The sequence below is a fragment of the Thunnus maccoyii genome, chromosome 7, assembly GCF_910596095.1.
Source record: "Thunnus maccoyii chromosome 7, fThuMac1.1, whole genome shotgun sequence".
In the NCBI taxonomy this organism is placed as follows: Eukaryota; Metazoa; Chordata; class Actinopteri; order Scombriformes; family Scombridae; genus Thunnus; species Thunnus maccoyii.
The window spans coordinates 429,595-450,942 of record NC_056539.1 but is presented as its reverse complement, the minus strand read 5'-3'; the positions used below and the strand labels follow the sequence as shown (position 1 = coordinate 450,942).

Sequence of the window (21,348 nt, the reverse complement as noted above, 5' to 3'; positions counted from 1 at the left end):
CATTTGTAGTTCTGCATCATGACACTGTTGAGGGACATCATTAATATATAGGCTAAATAATAGGGGACCTCACACTGACCCTTGTGGAACACCCATTGTGCACTTCATGTTATTGGACAGTGTGTCACCAACTTTAACAGATTGTCTCCTATTTGATAAATATGAAGACATCCATGCCAGTGCTCCAGATGAGAAGTTAAATTAAGAGAGTTTCAATATTTAAACATCATAATTGACTGTATCAAATGCTTTATGCAGAACTAAAAATACAGCACCAACTACTCCTCCTTTGTCAAGTCTTGATTTAATTTGTTCTATTAAGTGCAAGGTAGCAGTTTCAGTGGAATGATTTGCTCTAAAGCCAAATTGCACACAATGTAAACCAGCAACCTTTGAGAGTACTGGCAGTATACTTATTGGTCATTTCTGGCTTCAAGGCGGTCTCCAGTTGGCAGTTTGTTTTGTGTTAACTCTTACAAAAGCCCAATTTCTGCATACAGTAAAACATTTCCTTCAAAGTAGTCTTTGTCCCTCCTGTTTGGTGAACTGACTTGTGGTTTGTTGACCTCATTTCATTATTCACCATATCCCACATGTTTGAATCAGTAAATAGATGATTGTCCATGCCTGACTGGAGGATGAACACTGTTACACAACGTGGTTCTTTATTATATATATATATATATATATGTATATATATATATATATATATCAGCAGATGTAAAAACTGTGCCAAACCTCTGTAACTTTAACCATAATGTGAGCTAAGGAGAACCATACACTGACAACAGGTGGAAATAACCTCATCCATCACTCTTTCTTCAAAAAATGTTAGACTGTTAAAATGTTGTTGACATTTCACCAAAATTGCTGTTTGCCTTTAGACCTGGAGCTGGAATGTGTAGCATCTTTTCTGAAAATGTATCAAACTTTCAGCTTTCATGACACATGAAAATATGCAACTGATTGTGAGTGTGACAAATTACAAATTAATTGTGACCCAGAAGAAATAGTTAATGATGAGATAAGTCAAAATTTTTCTTCACTGGTAGTCATGACCCTGATAAAGGTAATAATTGACGAATGGAAATGGGAAATTAAACATGGTTGTGAAAGCAAATCAGAGTCAAAAATATTGTTTGAAATTGTTTATTTATAATCTAGTGTAAATGAGCATTATTTGATTAATGCTGAAATCCTAAACACAGACATGTCGTCCACGGTCTTTGAGGAAGTTTAAGAGAATTGTGGGTCAGAGGACAGCTCTGGTCTTACTCATCTGGATCAACTGCCAGCTTTTCTCGTGTTAAGGCATGATGATGCATCTGTGACAGTCACAATCCAACAGCAGAAGTCAGTTTACAGCTGACATCTGTAGCATCCCGCTGCCTGCTGTTTATTCCCATCACCTACCACTGCATCTGTGCTGGGTAGTGCAAGTGTGAGAAGACACAGAGATGGTGTAAAATACACAGTGCACAGACTGTGTTTTGCACAAAACAGCACAGTTACAAACAAAATCAAATGACTGTTTATTGTTCAATAAAATAGCACAGATAGAGCATACAGAACAGAACATAAAAAACATTCAAACTAGGCCATAACAGACAGATAGAGACAGATGGACAGCAGAAATTACCGCCTTAGAATGTCATACAAAGTACTACTAATCCACACTCAGCACCCTGAGAAGTACTGAATTACTGTAACACTCCCATGTGATTACAGGTCAACACACCTTTTTCCAACTGATACATGAATCCCATGTTGGAGTAAAGTAAGCCAGGGTGTGTGTGTGTGTGTTGTGTTGGACATGCTGCAGTATGTTGGAGGTGTGAGTGTGAATGGAATGATAGGCTGGATGCATCTGGTTGGTTCATACAGAATGTGGACGGCTCATAATAACGACTCTGGATCTAAAAGTCTTCAAAGCACCACTTGATAACCAGAAAGATTACTGTTGCAAAATGGCCGTCCTCTTTACAATATATACAAAAATATAAAATGTAAATAAAAATACAAACAAATTCTCTTTTTAAAAGTATTCTCGTTAAGAAGGGAGGACTGAGGTGTTGAAGGTTTGCTAGAAAACTGTCTGTCTCTTGATGGTGTCGTCCTCCAGACAGAGCAGCCACTGCAGACTTTACTTATCTGTCTTCTGTTTCTTGGTTTCAAATTCATCCTGGAAATAAAGAACAGGGTGATAGGTGTTGTCTCAGGTACATATAACACTGGTCTGCATGCAAGCCAGTCAGCTGGTTAGAAAAAAGCAGAGATGCTTTTCTGAGATGCGGGCTGTGCTGTGTTAAGATGCTGGATGCTTGGTTACCTAATAATCTTAACAAATAACAGCTCCACAGTCACTAACATGAGAGGAAAGACTCTTAACTAATTTGTTGTTTGGTTTTAGATTTGATGTAAATAAAGATTGTATTTATAGATGTGGAACAATATAGAACATAGATTAGAAGCAGTATGTCACCAAATAATATCAGAAATATGCAAAAGAAAAAAGGAAAAGAGCAGCTTTATAGAAAGCCAGAGCTGCAAAGTGGCCATTTAGATTTTTCATATTTTATTTACTGAATTAGCAGTTCAATTCAGTTCAATCTTCTGCCAAGCTTTATTTAAATGGAGGAGTTATTTCCACTGCATATCAGCAACTGCCTATAAACTCAACTAATCTCAAGTCTAATTAAATAACTTTCTCCAACATTGTCTCTATTTTTGCTATAAATTGTCCCAGATTAATTAGTTCTTTCCAGTAAACCTCCTGGGAAATGATTAGGAAATTACAGCATGCTGTTTCAAGCCAGAAATAAATTTTGGGGGGATTCATTTTTTATTTGTGTTGATCTAAAAGTAGTCAAATTTAAATTAACTGTGTTTAAATATATTCCAGTCATCCAGGAGAATGCCCACTACCGGCCAAATCCACAAAGAATGGATTGCACCGCCAATAGAACTGTGAATTGCGTAGCATTTGCACCCGCAATCTGCTCCGTTTTAAGGTCTTGTCTACAAAAGATTTTGCGCTAATAGTATGCCGTCGCAAACATGCCCATAAAGTTTTCCAGCTGAGCGCAATTAGCCTATGTTTTGCGTCTGTTTGAGTGAGGGGAGTGGTTTCTAGTGTATCAAGCCCTTGTCTACATTTCAGCACACAGATTGGTCCATAATGAAAACTGCAGCGAGCACAAAAGTGTATCTTCAATTAGCAGAGGTGTGCACACACAGAGCTTTCCACAATCATAAACCAACTTCCATGTATTTTGCCTCTTTATTTTTGCTATTTTTACGTTGCTTCTTTTTTAATGTGACTCAGGCAGGTCTGAAACATGTTAGATTAATGTCCGAGTCTTACTATAATGTTCAAGTGTCACTGAATGTGGATTTCGCAAAACATCAGTACTGATGTTCTGTTGCCCACAGTTGACCATCACATCCTATTACAGAGATTGGAACATTTAATTGGCATTAAAGGAACTGCATTAAGCTGGTTTAAGTCCTATTAGATCAATTTCAGTTTGTACACGTTAATGATGAATCCTCCATGCACGCAAAAGTTAGACACAAAGTTCCAAATGGTTCTGTACTTGGACCAATACTATTCACCTTATATATGCTTCCTTTAGGTAATATTATTAGGAAACACTCCATACATTTTCATCATTATGCAGATGATACCCAATTATATTTATCAATGAAGCCAGATGAATCCAATCAGTTAATGAAACTCCAATCATACCTTAAGGACATAAAGACCTGGATGACCTGCAATTTTCTGCTACTAATCTGAAGTTATCATGCTTGGCCCTAAACACCTTAGAAACACATTATCTAATGATATAGCTACTCTAGATGGCATTACCCTGGCCTCCAGCACCACCGTAAGGAATCAGGAAGTTATCTTTGATCAGGATATGTCCTTTAACTCCCACATAAAACAAATTTCAAGGACCGCCTTTTTTACCTACATAATATTGCAAAAAATCAGGCACATCCTGTCTCAAAAAGATGCAGAAACAGTTAACTAATTTTGCTTCGTCCCCGGAGTTTTTTGCTTTCTTGTCTCACAGGATGAGGGACTTGGACCACCTGGTTATGGACAGCGAGAAACATGGCTGCAGGGACACCGTTGTGGCGTGGTCCTGTTGGTATCCTGCCTCAACACCCACTCCTGCTATTATTATTACTAGTCATACTTCTATTATTATTATCGTTGTTATTGTTATTATTGTTGTTATTATGCTTCTCTGTGTCTCTCACCCCTCTCCCCCTACCTCCTTTTTTCTCTCAACCCAACTGGTCAAGGCAGATGGCCGCCCACCAAGAGTCCGGTTCTGCTTGAGGTGTCTTCCCGTTAAAGGGGAGTTTTTCTGTGCTGCTGTAACCAAGTGCTTGCTCATGGGGGAATGTCTCTCTAAATTAAAGAGTATGGTCTAGACCTGCTCTATGTGAAAAGTGCCCTGAGATAACTTTTGTTATGATTTGACGCAATATAAATAAAATTGAATTGAATTGAACTGAATAGAATTGAATGATTATCCTGCTTATACCATGGCCTCTTGCCAACAAAATCCACATGTAAAATCTAATTTAAAATATAATATTTACACATAACAAATGTTTATTTCATTTTTCTGTTTGAAATATCATAAGATATAGTTCCTGAGCCTTTTATGTTGCTAGGCAACATCTAACTAAACAGGAAGGCACTCACAAGGCTGGGCAAGGAGTTTTAAAATTCTGACAAGTGCATTTCCTCAAGCACTGTACTTAAGCACAATTTTGAGGTTCCTGTACTTTCCTTGAGTTTTTCCATATTATTCTTATACTTCCACTCCACTACTTTAAAGGGAAATATTGCACTTTTTACTTCACAACATTTCTTGACAGCTATACTAGTTACTTTGTAAATTAAGATTTCATTAAAAAACAACAAAAAAACAAAAGATAAGCTTATAAAATACCATTCATTGTTATGTATTAAACCAGTGGTTCCCAATGGTCCCTTTCCCAAACATTAATACAAATTTTTGTAGCATAACTTTGTTTTTGCTTCTTTCCTATGCCAATAATTAATCATCTGAGGCATTCATTTAAATCAAACACCTATGTTATATGTGTCTGGTTATACTATCTGGTTACTAAAAGTTAATCCGCACCTTCCAACCAATCAGAATGAAAAATAAGAACATTATAGGGATCCTCTATGTATATAATGACTTCTCTATCCCCTTTGTGTTTGGCAAAGACAAGTTGGATGTTCTGGAGGCTCTATCTAGTGACCACTGGAGGAAGTGCAGGTTCAGACTCCTCCTTAGCTGCCAGCAGCCCACTCCTCTCTGATCAGTTCATCTCTCCACCTCCACATTCAGGCTTCAACCTCAGTGTCAGCTCTCACATCTACACCTAAGGGGTTTCAATATTCAGCTCAAGTCACCATCATCTTTCATTATCAGCTTTTATCAATCACATAATCACTGTGTCCCAGTGCCAACTAATCTAGTCTGCTTACCAACTACTTCCTCATATATTGACAGTGGGCAAAGTTACCATGCATCTGAATATTTATCTTCATAGTCTCCATTACTGAATTAGACAATATCTTGCCCATCAGTCACTGCCTTGTGGAGTTAAATTCACTGTCCTGTCAGTGCATTATAAAGATGAGGATGTTGATGTGATGTGAAATTTAGAAGATACAATATCTGTGAAGTTCAGGTTAATGGAAACACACTATACTCATAACTTGTCAGTTGCCTGCATTTCTTTGAATGAATTGAGTTGAGTTGAATATATATTAAACATAATGTTTTTTATGAAGTTGCCCCTAATCCTCCTCTATACAAAGGCTACTGAGCTCTGGTGACCCCACTTTTGTTCAGCTTCAGGGTGAAGGCCTTTCTATAGTGTGAGGGATCAACTGTCCCTTTTAGCTGCCACTAAGTGTTCTTTGGTCACTGTTCTTCCTATAACTGAACATATATCATTGCAGCTCTTTCTCACCTCTTCATCATCGTCATCATCCTCAGCTGCTCTCTTCCCTGTTGGCCCATCAAGTTCATCTTCTTCATCATCCTCTTCATCACCTGAATACACACAGATAATCACAGCCTGTTAGACTGATGCAGTGATGCAGGATAAACCCAGGCTTTAGGTGGACATGTATTACCTGACCTGGATAACAATGCTCCCATCACATTACTGTGTGGTTACAGGATTATGTTGACCTTACAGTGAATACTGCTGCAACCTCCCCTTATCTGTCATTTCTGTTCTTGTCAATCTGAGATACTTGAACATGATAGTAAAATATATGTTACTGCATTATACATTTAACAAAGAGTTGGGGAAGCGCTGAGCAGCTGTGTCAGGTATTCCTCTGATCCTATACTGATAAAGGATGTAGACAGCTTTCAGGTTTATCTGTCAGATCTGGTACTTGGCTGTATCATCTGGGTTTATGTGTGGGTGTGTATGATCTGAACTAATATTCATGTTAAAATACAGATGTAATTCACATTGTATATAGGCAGGAAAGTATCATAGGAACTCATATGGGCAGTGCAACAGGGGAAACTAATATCCGTATATGAGGGGAAAACAATACATTCACAGGTATTATGAAGTCTGTAGGTTACTATGGACAGGAATGAACACAGTATATTGAAGAAGAGTTGTTGAACCTAATCCTTTGTTGATTTTGATGGGCTGTAATGTAGCTTACTGAACAGAAGTAAATGATGCTGCTTGGAGCAGAGAACCAAACATGTATTACATATAATCTGCTGTTGATAATAGTCCCCAATAAATTTTCCTCCTGTTTAAGTAATGTTTGTTAAAAACTACAGCATCTAGTTGTAAAGAAATACTAAGGCTTTTTTAAAATATAAACTATATCTGTGAGGGGCTGAGTGCCATAGTCTGGCCACTGAGTGGCCAGTCCAAGGCAGCGGCCCAATTCAGGATCCCAGTAGCCTGATGGTAGAAGCTCCTCCTGAGCCCCTCAGTGCCCAGTACACCTTCCTCCCAACCACAGCAGGGAGAAAAGGTCACCATCAGGGCAGTTGGGGTCCCCAGAAGACTTGTGGCTGGTGTTTAATCCCTCCATGTTCACCTCGGTATTTCCTCCAATGTAAGAGATAGAGGTAGAGATGGTTTTGCTCGTCTATGTGGTCGGGATAGCAGCTGGTGTTTATCCTCTCCACCTTTTCCTCGATGTTTACTCCGATGTTTACATTGGAAAACCTCGACCGGCGAGGTAGCAGAGTCGGCAGGAGAGAGCCTCCAAAGTAGTGAGTTGAAAATTTCCCTGTCCTGATGAGTGACTTGTAGTCATATGTTATCATTGTCCAATACTGTCCAATATTATTCACAAAAAGTTCACAAAAGTGAACAGATTTGGCGAAGCTGGTGGAGAGGCGACTGGATAGATCTGCGCATTCTGGAGTCCAGGGTGTGTTAGGTACTGGTCTATAGAGATGTGGAAAAAGGTGATATGGTCAGATGAGTCATCACCACCATATTCTTGACAAATGGGTGAGTGTACACCAAGAGACTGGTACAGGTTTGAATGCTTGACCCCTACAGTGATTGGATCTGGTTGCTCTGTTATGCTTTGGGGGGCATTTTGCTGGCATGGTTTGGGTCCACTTGTCCCCGTGGAGGGAAGGGTCACTGCAAATCAACACAGTGTTCTGAGTGGTCATCTTTATCCTATGATGAAACATTTCTATCCTGATGGTGGTCTCGTCCAGGATGACAATGCTGCCCCAATTTACAGGGCAAGAGGGGTCACTGAATGGTTTACTGAGTATGAAAATGATGTCAATCATATGCTATGGCCTTCACAGTCACCAGATCTCAACCCAATTGAACATCTACAGGAGATTTTGGACTGACGTGTTAAACAGAGCTCTCAACCACCATCAACAAAACACCAAATGATGGAATATCTTTTTGAAGAATGGTGTTCACTCCTCCAGTAGAGTTCCAGAGACTTGTGGAATCAGGAATCAGTCAGTTTTGTTGTCAGCAGACTGTACAGCACGAACTGACTGTTCCATGTTTTATAGATACTGCAGAAATTCAATTTTGAATAAGGAGAAATTATTGACTTAATAAATAAATGCATGTATATATACACACACACACACACACACACACACACACACACACACATATATATATATATATATATATATATATATATATATATACATATAAACTACAACAGTGTGAAGTAGCTTGCTTCAGTGGTTGATGGTAATTAATACATATATTGTAATCACAAAGACATGCACAAATATACAGCACATTGACATTTCTGTTGGTTTGTTGTATTTTTCACAGTCATGCAGCCCTGCATCTGGACCTGTGTGTACGCACCTCATAAAAACATTATCAACAAGGATCCTTTAATTTTCTTTCTTGTCTTCATAAAATAACTCTTCTGTTACATTCTTTAGTGCAGTTTCTCCTTTCTTACCTGAGTTAACACACAATCAACTAAAGTAGCACTAGTAAAAACAGGCTTAAAAACAGGCTCCTCCTCTGAGAGAGGGCTGGACTGGTATTCTGCACTGAAGCTCCAGAGAACACCTCCCAGATTCTGCTAACCATGTGTTAGTGAAATAAGTCTCTTCTAAGCGCTGCTATGTTGTCAGTGTACTACGTGAATTACTGTTGTAAATATACAGTTGCTTGCACAAATAGTAAAAGTGATTGTTAATTTAGCATACTCTACAAATAACCAACCATCATTCTGAGCAGTATTCTGAAATTCTATATACATATATAATGTAATATACGCACAGTACTGTGCAAAAGTTTTAGCCACTAAAAGTAAAATGAGGATGCTTTCAAAAATACTGTCATTTATAGTTTTTATTTATCAATAAACTTCACACAAAGTTGAGTAAAAAGCAGAAACCTAAATTAAATCAATATTTGGTGTGAGCAGATTTGCTTTTAAGACAGCAGCAGTTCTCTTCGGTACACCTGCACACAGTTTTTCAGGTACTTGGCAGGTCAGTTGTTCCTGCATCTCGGAGAAGTTGCTATAGTTCTTCTGTGGATTTCGTCTTCTCAGCTGCTTCTGTCTCTTTATATAATCCCAGACTGACTCCATGATATTGAGATCAGGGCTCTGTGGGGGGCATACCATCTGTTGCAGGACTCCTTGTTCTTCTTGTTGATGAAGAATGTTCTTTATGACTCTGGCTGTCTGTTTGGGCTCATTGTCATGCCGCAGAATAAATTTGGGATGATCAGACGCCTCCCTGATGGAACTGCATAATGGAATCTAAACATCTAAAGTGTCTAAAACTTTTGCACAGTACTGTATATATATGTTTTTTTTAGTTCTGGTGACAATAGTGAGATAATGAGTGTGAGTCTCACAAAAATAGTGTCAGCTTCTCTTTTTCCATTTGGTTCAGCATGGTATGAAGACACCTACCCTCGCCATCCTCCTCCTCTTCTCCCACGTCCTCCTCATCCTCCTCTACCTCATTCTCCCGCTCTCCGTTCTCCTCATCCTGACATGTAAGACAGTTATATTGCTCATCAGCAGAGAAACAAGACCATTCATGTTCTACAAACTGAGAGAGGATCTGTTCTTACAGTTTTGCCATTGGCAGTGGCATCCTCTCCATTCTTTGTCTCTTCAGCCTGTTTCTTCTCCTTCAGCTCCTGAAAGCAAACACACACACACATCCAGTTTTATGAATGTAGTATTGTGTTATTAACACAAGGACAAAAGAAATGACCTAATGATCAAAACTGAAAATGATCTGTCTTAATGTATCCAGCAAATGAGTGTGAAAGGTCAACATTTAAGTCCCACTCCACTCAAAAATGTGTTTTTCTTCTTGTTCCTACAGTTAGTAGTTTGAGCTTAACTGTGCAGAATGATGTATGTGCAGACTTTGATACTTAAAAGCTGTTTTCACATTCATTTACTGAAGGAGGAAAGTTTCTCTGTGCTCATCAAAAACCTGAATTTAAGGTGCGTACCTCTGAGCATGATTTGTGACATCACAACTAGTTTGGAAGCTAATCCTCCACACAAGTGTGATGTGGAAACTTGAAGCCTCCATTGCACACTGAGAATGGACTATTCAATGAAGTAGGACATATTTTACATCAAGCACTTAAACATTTGAAAAGAAAAATATTTGCATATTCATAGATTCTGGAACTGTTAATGAGGGAGAAGGAATAGATGCCATTTTAAGAATGTGCAAATGTTAATGTGCGAATTGTGCTTTTCTGTGGAAAAAATAGTTCAGACACACATTATTATTCCAATTTTATGTGTTAAAACAAGTCTGGAGGGGATCTTTAAGCTCTCTGCATCAAAATACTAATGCAAAGGTTCAACATCTTTCTGTGTTTGTTTAAACTTTGTATTGTCCTTTCTTTTGCTCTGTGGTCAAACTGCCGGGGCACTGTGCAGACACTGAGCAGTTTATTAGGAACACCTAGATAAAACTAATGCTGTGTATAATACTACATCCATACAATACATCCCAGCTTCATGAAGATTATAATGTTCAGTTTTTATTTAATCAGTTTTCAAGAGGTGTTTCTTTATTTTAGGGTTATTTTGGAGTTATACTGAGAGGTGTTTCTAATATTTTGTCCATCCCATTTACATGAATTTGGGCAGTCTAAAAAGGTCAAGGCAAAATTTAACTCTCTATAGCATTGGAAAAATGTTCTGTAATGACTGAAGGGGGCAGTTGCCACATGATATGACACAAAATAGGCACAAAGTTTACAATGAAATGAAAGACGTCCTATCATTAATGACTAAAATGACCATGGAAAAGAATAGGCACCCAACATCAAGAAAGTTTAATTTTCATGTATCCCTTGCTAAACCAAATAGACAACACACAAAAATGTAATTTTCTCACGTTCCAACTGGCAACAGTAAATGTGGTTTGTTAATCAAACTGGACTTTCTGATTGGTAGCAGACACAACAAGTGTGTCCTGCTGAAAGAGGGGAGGAACATTGAGATGTTCTCCCCTCCCTCCTTCTCGGTTCCATGAAGCTGTCGGGCTGCAAGTTGCCTTTTTAGCGACAGGTGGTGCTTTGAAGCTCAGACCTCCTATTGGTCAGCTTTTTCTAAGTCCCTCCCACCTCGTTCTGGCTGGCTGAAACCTGACACCATCTGTTACTGCAGCCTGGTGGGGAAACAACAGACACACCCAGACCAGAACTCCCAGCAGCACAGCAGCTGACTGTTCTCTTTCTGCTAATCAGAGAAAGTGCCAAAGCAAATACATGCTTTTCTTCTGACAAAACTCCTCAAACAACCCCAATAGCCACCAAACTTACCTGAATGACACCATGTATCTCCATGCAGGCTACTGTACTACACATAGGCTACTATTATTGTTATTGTTATTATTATTATTATTATTATTATCATTATTATTATTATTAATAATAATAATAATAATATTATTAGTAAGAGATGCTTCCAGGGCATGTAGTCCTCGCTGCTGTATCCAATGTCTTTTAGTATTGTAGCCACTTTTCTAAATGTTACTTACACATAGGCTGCAGAAACCTGACATAACTACCTGCTACATGCAGAAGAATCCCATGCTGTCTACCCATCCATCTGACTGCGTGTCATCCTTTCATTCTTCAGGGGTCATTCTAACCTTCTCTGTATCGACCATCCACCTGCTTTCTTATTGGAAATGAACGGCAAACCTCCCTAATTCTAACTTAATTTAGTTGTCTGTGATTGCCATAGGCTGTTCGTTACTCCTCTCTACCAGACCTGTGTAATACAATCGCAAACAGAGCTCTTTTACACTCTACCTAACGATCCATCACTCAAACCGCGCGCTGCATTCAGACTGGCACTACCGTGCCGTCCTTCCCTCGCGCACCAACTGCCTGAAGTAACTGGACCATCAGTTTACTTCCTATCAATTCGTTTTTAACTGTCACCCGTATATAAAGAAGACAGACTTTCTTTTAAATGACGGCACATCATAGAAACAAAAGCGGGACTCAACAATAACTGCCTCCCTTACGCAACAGAACTACCAGTTAGAAACGACAGACTTCGAGAAACCATTTCCATTTTTAAAGAGGACAATAAATACTGGGGCAATATCTACAACAGGCTGCCTCCAGAATAACACACTACTAAACATGGATCCATGCGCGTTCTCAACAACTGACCGGAGCTCTCCGCCGACAGTGAGGAGGAGCTGGAGATGAATAGACTATTATTGTTGGAGTTAGCGCCTGGCGAGACTAAGCTGGATAGTGTAGTTATATCCATGTATAGCCTTCCTAGCCTATTAGCTACTCATGTTGTCTCACCATACAACTCAGTCCGAACTCGATAGTATACAAAACTCCTTCAGAATATAAATTTAAGATGCAATTAAAATGTTGTGTGAATATGGATGTTCAAACACATTATGAATTGTGACATCTGAGCAATTCTGAAATATCACCAGGCATCTCTTTAATATAGACCCAATATTTAGAGATCAGAAATCAACTGTATGCTTTATTCCCACAGCGTTGCATGAAACACTGAGCGGTCGCGTAGTTAACAAATTATGATCTTTATACTACTACTTTCAATTAAACTGCTGATTTGATTAGGGGGGGGTTCTAAATTAGGTTATAGCTACATAAACGGTACAATGTACAAATAAGGTGCGTAACTGAACCGATTCGATCGGCAAATCTCTCAATGAGTTTGGGGACTGGTTGGCAGGGACCGTGGTATACACAGAAAGCACATGGAGCCCGTAAATGTAGTTTAAAATGACACATTGATATGCTCTAATCTCTTCATGTCTGGCTCCATGTACATTAAACATTCAAAAAATAAAGCAGCAAAGGCTTAAAACCCATTGAGGAGCTGATGTATTTTCTTCCCCTAAACCAGTAACGTTACTTAACCAGCCTGTCTTCACTCCTCATCCATTCACACAGCTGCTTTACCTACAGTATACAACTCAGTGGACTACAATAGTATAGAGCTTAATGTCAGTGTTTACTAAACTTATAAGCTAATGATAAGACATGCGATATTTGATAGTATTTTTTAAATCAAGTCTTCTTTTATGTCGACGGTGTGCTTAAAAAGGGAAATCAGTGATATAAATGGAGGCAGGAATTAGAAAAAGCATTGTCTGCATCTTCTCCTCTTGTCCTTACCTTGGCGCTGAGTTCTCCGCTGCTTTCCACTTTACTGTCCGCCATGTTAGATGAAGGCTAGAAAAAGAAATGAATATCCAATATTGCACGATGAAAAAATAGATGAATAGGAGTTTGTGTTGCTGTTGGTGTGAGAGACAATCGTTACTTTGACAGCTGCCTACCCGCTAGCCGGAGCCCCCGCCTTTATAGGCCAGTGGGAAGAGCGAGGTTGCTGAAGGTACACGGTGATTGGTCGATTAGCTTTAAAAATATTCAGCCTGCAATTGGCCAGATGGAAACAATAGACAACCCTCCCCCGTGTGTGTGTGTGTGTGTGTGTGTGTGTGTGTGTGTGTGTGTGTGTGTGTGTGTGTGTGTGTGTGTGTGTGTGCGCGTGTGTGTGATTTACCTCCATGTGAAGCAAATTTTATCTACACAAGTTTTTAATCTTTAATCTGTCACCCTCTTGGTGTATGTGTGTCAGCAACACAGGGGATGTGAGAGTTTTCTATGGTGTGCATGTATAGCTTTAAAGGTCCATTGTGTAGAATTTAGTGGCATCTAGCAGAATGGATTTGGCAGAAATGGAATATAATTCATAAGTAGGTTTTAATTAGTGTATAATCATCTGAAAATAAGAATCTTTGTGTTTTTGTTACCTTAGAATGAGCCCCTTATACCGACACAGGGAGGGGGTCCCCTTCATAGACTGTAAAAACTGACGTAGCCACCGTGACCATTATTGGCCGTGATGTTATTGGTTTGTAGACTCCTGTTTTGAAGCCTCGAGTCTGCATTTTGACCATCACCATCTTGGATATTTGGAGCGAGAAGTGACCATATTTGGACAAGAGGGTGGAGCTGACCCTAACGCTAGCGAAAAACAGGCTTAAAACCAGTAAAACAAAATGTACTTACCAAAGAAAAAATGGACATCCAACTCTTTCGAGGGTCTTTTAGAACAAACTAACGCTGAACAAGAATTTTTAGGCTACCAAACTTTCATGAACTGAAAACTCACTGAAACAGTGATGGCTACGGCCACGCCTATACTCTGTGAATCTGGGGTTACGCCATGGTTATGTTACCTAACCAACGTTGTCGCCATGGTAACAGCTTGCCTGTGACAGCACCCACTAGTAGTCAAAGCGGCCACACCCTTAATTATGCATAATTTTAAGCCCTCATAAAATTTAAATGGATGAGTTATATAAAAATTCACCCCCCATACAGCTGTCATGCATGGGGAAATTAGCTATAGCTATAGAGACCAGCCTTTTGTACCAGGTTGTAAACATGTTTATGTCTGCTGTAAAGTTGGGCATTTTAACATGGGGGTTGCCACTTGATCCTCCTTCACAGAGCCATGGTTCTCCTACATGCTTGGAAGGGGAGGGTAAGGGGAAGGGTATTCAATTGGTTGCAATCTGCACCTTCACCACTAGATGCCACTAAATTCTACAGGCTGGACCTTTAATCTCCTAATAAGTTGTGCAGCCCAACTGCTAACACTGTCGTCTAAATCATGTTCTTACGTTAGTCATGGCTAAACCAGCCCACTATGGCAAGCAACTGCTATTTTTACTACTGCTACTGCAACTATTAGTGCTACTGTACAGTCATTTCAGTTGCATTGTAATGGAATCAGTGTTACTTCTACTTATACTTCTGTTAAAACTACTGCTGCAACTCCTACTGTACTGCAACCCCTATCACCCCCCAGTGGAGGAAGAATTCTCAAGATTTTTTTACTTAATGTCAATATAAAATACCCCATTACAAGTAATATGCATTCAAAAATGTACTTCAGTAAAAGTTATTTTTCATTGGCAACGAAATGTGCTAAAAAACAGTAATTTTACAAAATGACTCCCAGACTGTTCAATTATTGAAGCAATAAATGTGGTTCCATTTTAATGCTGTAGCTGGTCCAGGTGGTGCTTAATACTGTTGGGTAACTGGATCTACCAATTATCATGTTCAATCAATGCATCATATTTTTGACTTCATTATATGCATCAGGTTACTTGTCGACACTTTATTTGAATCTTTATTATCAAGTAACAGTCATGGGATAAGCAAAAACCTCTTCGCTCCAAGTATACAGCTGCACAAAGTGGATTTACTGAAGCAAAGTGCAAGTACACAAAATTAATGTAAAAAAGTATTGTAAATGAGTATTGTACTTGACCACAAATTATTTTACTCAAGTATTAAGCAGTGCAAGTAATACTGTTATTGCACCTTAAACAGCTACTGCAGCTGATACTGTCCCTGCAACTACTAACCTATTGTCAAAGCAGCAATTATTGAAAATGCTGTTGCTGTAGTCACAACTATACTGCAACCAATGCAACCTGTACAACAACTAGCTACTGCAAACAAACCATTACTGATTCCTGGGTAGGTAAAGATGAGTACTTAGGTTACAGTACCCTGGCACTGGTACTTTAAGTGATACAGACTACCACTACTACTGCTGCAACTATATCCTGTACGTTATACACATAACTGCTGCTTTTACTTTGATTATAATATTACTGTTGCTACCACTGTTGTTACTGTTGCATCTCCTACTGCTATGACTGCTATGACTGTTTTACAACTACTACTTAGTAGCACAACTATCACTAATATGGCAACTACTAGTTAGGTCAGGGTGTGTATAGTCTATAATATCTGCTTATCTAAATATGTTTCTAATATGTTTATGTTATTTTCCTAATTGGTCTCATTGTTATTCATTATTCTTTGTGCAAGTCTGTATGTGCTGGTGTTTTTTAGGTACAGCTCTTTACAGTGAGATAGAATGAGAGAGGGCAACGGAGAAAGGGAGAGAAAGAGAGGGGAAGGGTGAAAGGGAGAAAGAGAGAGAGGCATGGAGGGAGGTGAGGTGAGGTGGTGATGGGTAAGAGAGGATGACGGGGAAGGGGAAGAAGGGGAGACAGAATGGCCAAGAAAAAAAAGGTGGAGAGAAGGACAGGAGGACTCGTGAAGGAAATGGGGGAGAGGTGTTCATGGAGGTAGGCTATTTAAATCATGTTCATGTGAAACTGTTCTCTGTAGCACATAGAATGATGTATAGAATATTATTCATTTCAATAATAATTCAATAATTAATTTCAGAAATAAATGATAAATATTACATTAAAACACTGATAATTCAGGAAATACAAATTAATAAAAGCTTAATTGGAAAAGGGAAGAAAACACTGTGAGAAAAAATATTTATTTATCATATTTCTTTTATAAAACTGATTAAGAAAAATACTGCTCTGTGGTCCCAGTGAGATTTAAAGGAGCGCAAACAGTGCTGTGGTTATTAGTCCCTCACCAACATGGCGGTCCGTAGGGTCCGTATGGCGTTGCGATTGTTGAAGACAACTGATTGGTTAGTGAACTGGAGCGAACGTAAAGCTGACGCTTTGCAGCCAATGAGTAGCTGATACACCTGCCAATCAGCCAGAGCAGAAGTATGAAGGTGGGAGGGATTTGTTTGGTTGCAGGTAAAGGCAGGAGCGAATCAGAGACAGAGTGGACTAGCTGTTTCAAAGCAGGGCTGAAATCCCCCAACTCTGGCTTGTTTTTAAAATAAAATAAAATGAATATACAGTATAAGCATGGTGTATGTCTGCACCAGAGAAGATATCATGAAATTAAATTACATGGATGTGTGTGTGACACAGGGCCCAACTTCAAGATACTGCAGGATCTTATGGCCCTTATCATCTCAGTTAATGGAAAGTTTAGTGTATATTCATTCTAAATGAATCACCATATCATAGTACTGCAAACCAACAGACACATAATGTGGAGCTTCTAGGGGCCCCTGAGCTTCTTGCACTCTTGTGAAGTTGTCTGCTTTACCTTTTTGGTAATCCAACCTGAGACATGGACTGTTGCTAGCCTACTATGTAACTTGGAAAGTTTAGAGTCATGTGAACACATTTGATAAGAGTGTACTGAGCATTTTAAAGCTGTGTTCAGACTGACATTTGCAGCCCCATCATGCATTTCAGTGAGACGACTGGGTGTCTTTTAGAGTCTAGAAAAGATTAACCTGGCTCAGCTTTTGCTACAACACAATACAGGGCCATCCAGCAGAGATATTTTTTATCTTAAGAATTGGATGAGTATAGATGTCACAAAACTCCCTTTTCTATAGTTTTACATAATTTTAACTCAAAATCTTCTTATTTGTTTTTTTTTCATAGCTTTCAACTGCATCTCATGATTTTCATGAATAGAGTATTGATAGATAGATAATAGAGAATAGAATTTTGTGAATAGAGACAGTTCACTTGTTATCATGTGACAGGTGGCTGTATATGAAGGGAAATTGTAACTCTGTTAAAAGATGTTGTCCTTGTTCTTTCTCTAGTTATCCACTGACTCCTGGTTGATGATCTTGAGTGGTTTTGGTCTGGTGGTCATGTTAAATGGTTTGTGTGTTGACTCATTATGACTCGAAGACAGTTGGTGTAGTGTCTGTCCTGGTCTGAAGTCAGTCTGAGATTCTCATCATCCCCTATTTGTGCCCAGGACCTGCTGTACTCCCTCTCTAACCTCCTCACTGATGTTGTACTCTGTGTAGGAGGGTCCTTTGATGTTGTTGAGGTGATTAGAGTTCAAATTGAATTAAGACAGAACTCAATTCATTTTTCTGTCATGTCACAAAAACAAAAGTACTGATAAATTACAAAGATAGTTTAGTAGACCTTTTACTTTTCATTAGAATTTTACTGAAACCTACGAATCCTACAAATTCCTGAATCCTATTGCACCTACATCCACATCATCAAAACAGGCAGGTCTTACTGTTATATTTTTACAATAATAATGCTAGAGAACAACACAGCCTCTTGGAGAATTGTGAAGAAGCAGAAATATAAGTTATCAAGTTGTCATGTGAATCAACCACTGGCTGCTCAAACTACAGGTATGAAGAAGGATGCTCTTGTTGTGTTTCTGTCTATGTCCAGTTATCCAATTCACATGTAGTTGACTGCAGGGTCATTTAAACTATGTTTTATCTGCATTACGTGTAGCTGTGACAGCCTGACAGCAGGGGGCAGCAGTGGATTGACAGTGGACAGACACACTGAAGAACGCTACTGTTTATGGACTACAGTGAAAAAGTAAAGAGTGCCTCAGTTAACTGTTTCTGCTGAGGAAAGGGGAGCACACACAAATTACAAGGATAATTTCTCCTGCATCTCATCTCCAACAAAGGTCAGCAAAGGTCATACTATTGAACTATGCAAAAGTATGTATTAAGGCAGTGCAGTGTAACTTTTTTCATTATATTTAGCTCCCATTGTGAAATATTTTTCTTTTTCTCTTACAAGTTATTGTAATTCATGCTCCAATTAAGCAAACAGCACTAATGTCAATATGTATGTAATATATCTAATAAATCGCTGCATGCTATAACAGACTGATCTCTGTAATCAGCCCTCTGCCCCCCTTGTTACAATGATGATGAGAGGTCATCTAGCTGATAAGCTACATGCTAATGATGGAAAGCTTCTACTGAGCATATATGGAGTTACTTTTGTGTCTTTATTATACAATCAAACAGAATAGGTTTGCAATCAAAACTATCAACACTGCAATCAAAAAATGTTTTATTGCAAATAATATAAATTTGTGATTAAAATGCAAATCAAAAACTTTTCTTTGCAAATCCAAAAGTTTTGTTTGTGAATCCAAAAGTTTAATGGGTGTAAATGAGTGTAATGGGTTAAGAATATATATATATTATTTTGTCAGTCTGTAGCTGCTAGCTTAGCTCAATTGGCTAGTTACCCACAGATCGTTTACTAACTGTGGATGTTGCCAAGCTGTCACTCCGTTCAAGACTGGCCAATAGAGGCATGTCTTACATCTTTCAGTGTAGGTCCCGCCCACGAAATTCAGCAAGCAAAACTTTAAAATTCTCAAACAAAACTTGGATTCTCAAACAAAACTTTGGATTCGCAAAGAAAAGTTTTTGATTTGCATTTTAATAACAAATTTATTTTACTTGCAATAAAACATTTTTAGATTGCAGTGACAATAGTTTTACTCTCAAATCTATTTTTTGATTGCAAACCTATTCTGTTTGATTGCATAATAAAGACACAAAAGTAACTCCATAAGCATACTGCAGGTAGCCATGTGAACAATGTTCCTCAGTGATAGTTTCTTCCCAACCACTATACCAAAAGCAGCAGTGAGCTTAGTGCAATTTAAACTCACAAGTCGATGACAACTCAGGAACAGACAAGAACACAGATCAAGAAAGGTCTGTTTTATCACCTTACTTAAGTCCTCTGACTTATATGTTAGCATACAATTACTCAGCAGACATAAAGTAACACTATCTTTCACTTGGAGTCATGTTTGTGTCCACCTGGTGAATTTAAGTTCATTACTCACTCTCCTCTCAGCTCTGTTTGGTCTCCACCAGTGTTTGAATTTTAAGGCTGCCAATGGAGAGACCTAAGCTCCCCTGAACAGTTCAAGTTTGGGTTAAAAAACTGATGAATTATCAACCATTTCTAATGTTGCAATGAATGATAGAGTTTAAGACAGATTTAAAATCAAATGTCTTCAATGCCCAATCATGTGTATTTTAAACATGACTCTGCAAATAAATTTAGATTTTCCTTTCTGTTCCAGTCACTGTTGCTTCTGCTGTAATTCACCTCTTGTCTGATCTCTGTACACTCTCTCCCTCCCTCCTCTGCTCTCCTGTAAACTGAGCCCACTGAGCTCTGTCTTCTTCCATCACAGGGCAGGCTGAAGGCAGCTGTTTGAAATGGCGGAGGAAAGAGGAGATCAGAGGCACATTAGGCTGCAGAGAAAACCCAGAGTGGAGCTGCAGTGCAAAGTGGAACTGGACTTTTTCATGAGAAGAGGCAGTGAGCACACTGTCAGCAACTGCAGCTGTGAGTCAGAGCAAATGTATTCACAAGTGGATTTTAATTCTTTAAATGTAAAAACAAGTAACTGGCAGCTTCTTTGATCATCTTTACATAGTGGTGTGTCCTTTCCCCATTAGTGTAATCACTGTCATATAGGGCAGAAATCTACCCAGATAGGCAGTTTTCCATGTTTGTACAACACTTTTTTATAGTTCATTTAGCTGTCACGGCCTTGATGAATTATTCAACTGGTGTGATTATGCCTTTATGCAGCTTATGGTTAAAAATGACAAACAACATGGGCAGCAACTGTAGAACAAAATCTCAGCGTACGTATTCTAGAAATGTTAATATGATATGTAACTTATTCTGGAAATGTTGATATGATATGTATTTTAGAAATGTTGATAAGATACATCTTGTTGAAATGTTGATATACTACGTATTACATGTGCTGAAGCATAGATATTCAACGTATCCGTGGTTTGCAGAAACATACAATGCCAATGTTTTATTCTGGTGACCAGGCTGGATCTGAAGCTAATATGAAGCTTCAGAAACACTGTCTGAGGAAACACAAAAAGCAAATTTGATGCTAAAAAGACTGTAAATGTGGCAGATATCCACTTGATATGACTAACTCAGACTACTGAAGCCTCATAAAAGCCAGCCTGGAATGAGAGAGTGGCTTCACCAGAGATGGGCTCCTGAATACATCTCAAACTTGGACCTAAAAAGTGGGACATTTTGCAAAAAATAATCTTCAGAAAAGACTCTAAAGAAGAGGTAACAGCATTAATCAGCAAGAACAGAAGAGGAAATACCATCTTTGGATATATTTTTTAAAATCAAAACAACTAGCTAGCTGTCAACTGCTAACTGCCGCTGTTACCAACATTCCAAAGGAGAAGCACTGAGGAAGCTAACAGAAGAGTTATTTTGTGAAGACAAGAGAAATTAAGGGGCCCTTGTTGGTGGTATTCTCTCTCTCTCCCTCTCGGCGCAACAATATAACAATATCTGCCTCGGCCTCTCCTAGTCCTGACTATGCAGTGTCTTTGTCTATGTTTATGTCTACATCTGTGTCATCGTGTGGAGTGCAAGGGAAATATGTCTATGATTGTCAGTTTGTTTTGGACATTCATAACAAAGACTTTTGCTACAAGAAATACTGGCTGGGGGACCTAAATCAGCTGAGCAAGCTTGGTCTGCTACCCCCAGTGAACCCAAAGGAGACCACGAC

The 21,348-nt window shown here is 38.8% G+C and overlaps 1 protein-coding gene across 2 annotated transcripts; it reads right to left on the bottom strand.

Annotated features, from left to right (window-relative positions):
- Nucleotides 1–1,519: 1,519 nt before the first annotated feature.
- On the bottom strand, nucleotides 1,520–13,399 carry ptmaa (prothymosin alpha a). 2 transcript variants are annotated; one of them, XM_042417763.1, is made up of 5 exons: nucleotides 13,216–13,399; nucleotides 9,631–9,699; nucleotides 9,467–9,545; nucleotides 6,013–6,095; nucleotides 1,520–2,182 (listed from the first exon to the last, which is right to left on the bottom strand). In XM_042417763.1, the coding sequence occupies exons 1-5, from the start codon at nucleotides 13,258–13,260 to the stop codon at nucleotides 2,144–2,146; spliced, it is 315 nt and encodes a 104-aa protein (XP_042273697.1). In that variant the 5' UTR covers nucleotides 13,261–13,399; the 3' UTR covers nucleotides 1,520–2,143. The 2 variants fall into 2 exon arrangements, with proteins under 2 accessions (XP_042273697.1, XP_042273696.1); XM_042417762.1 differs by lacking the exons at nucleotides 9,467–9,545; nucleotides 9,631–9,699; nucleotides 13,216–13,399 and adding an exon at nucleotides 7,124–7,571.
- Nucleotides 13,400–21,348: the final 7,949 nt, after the last annotated feature.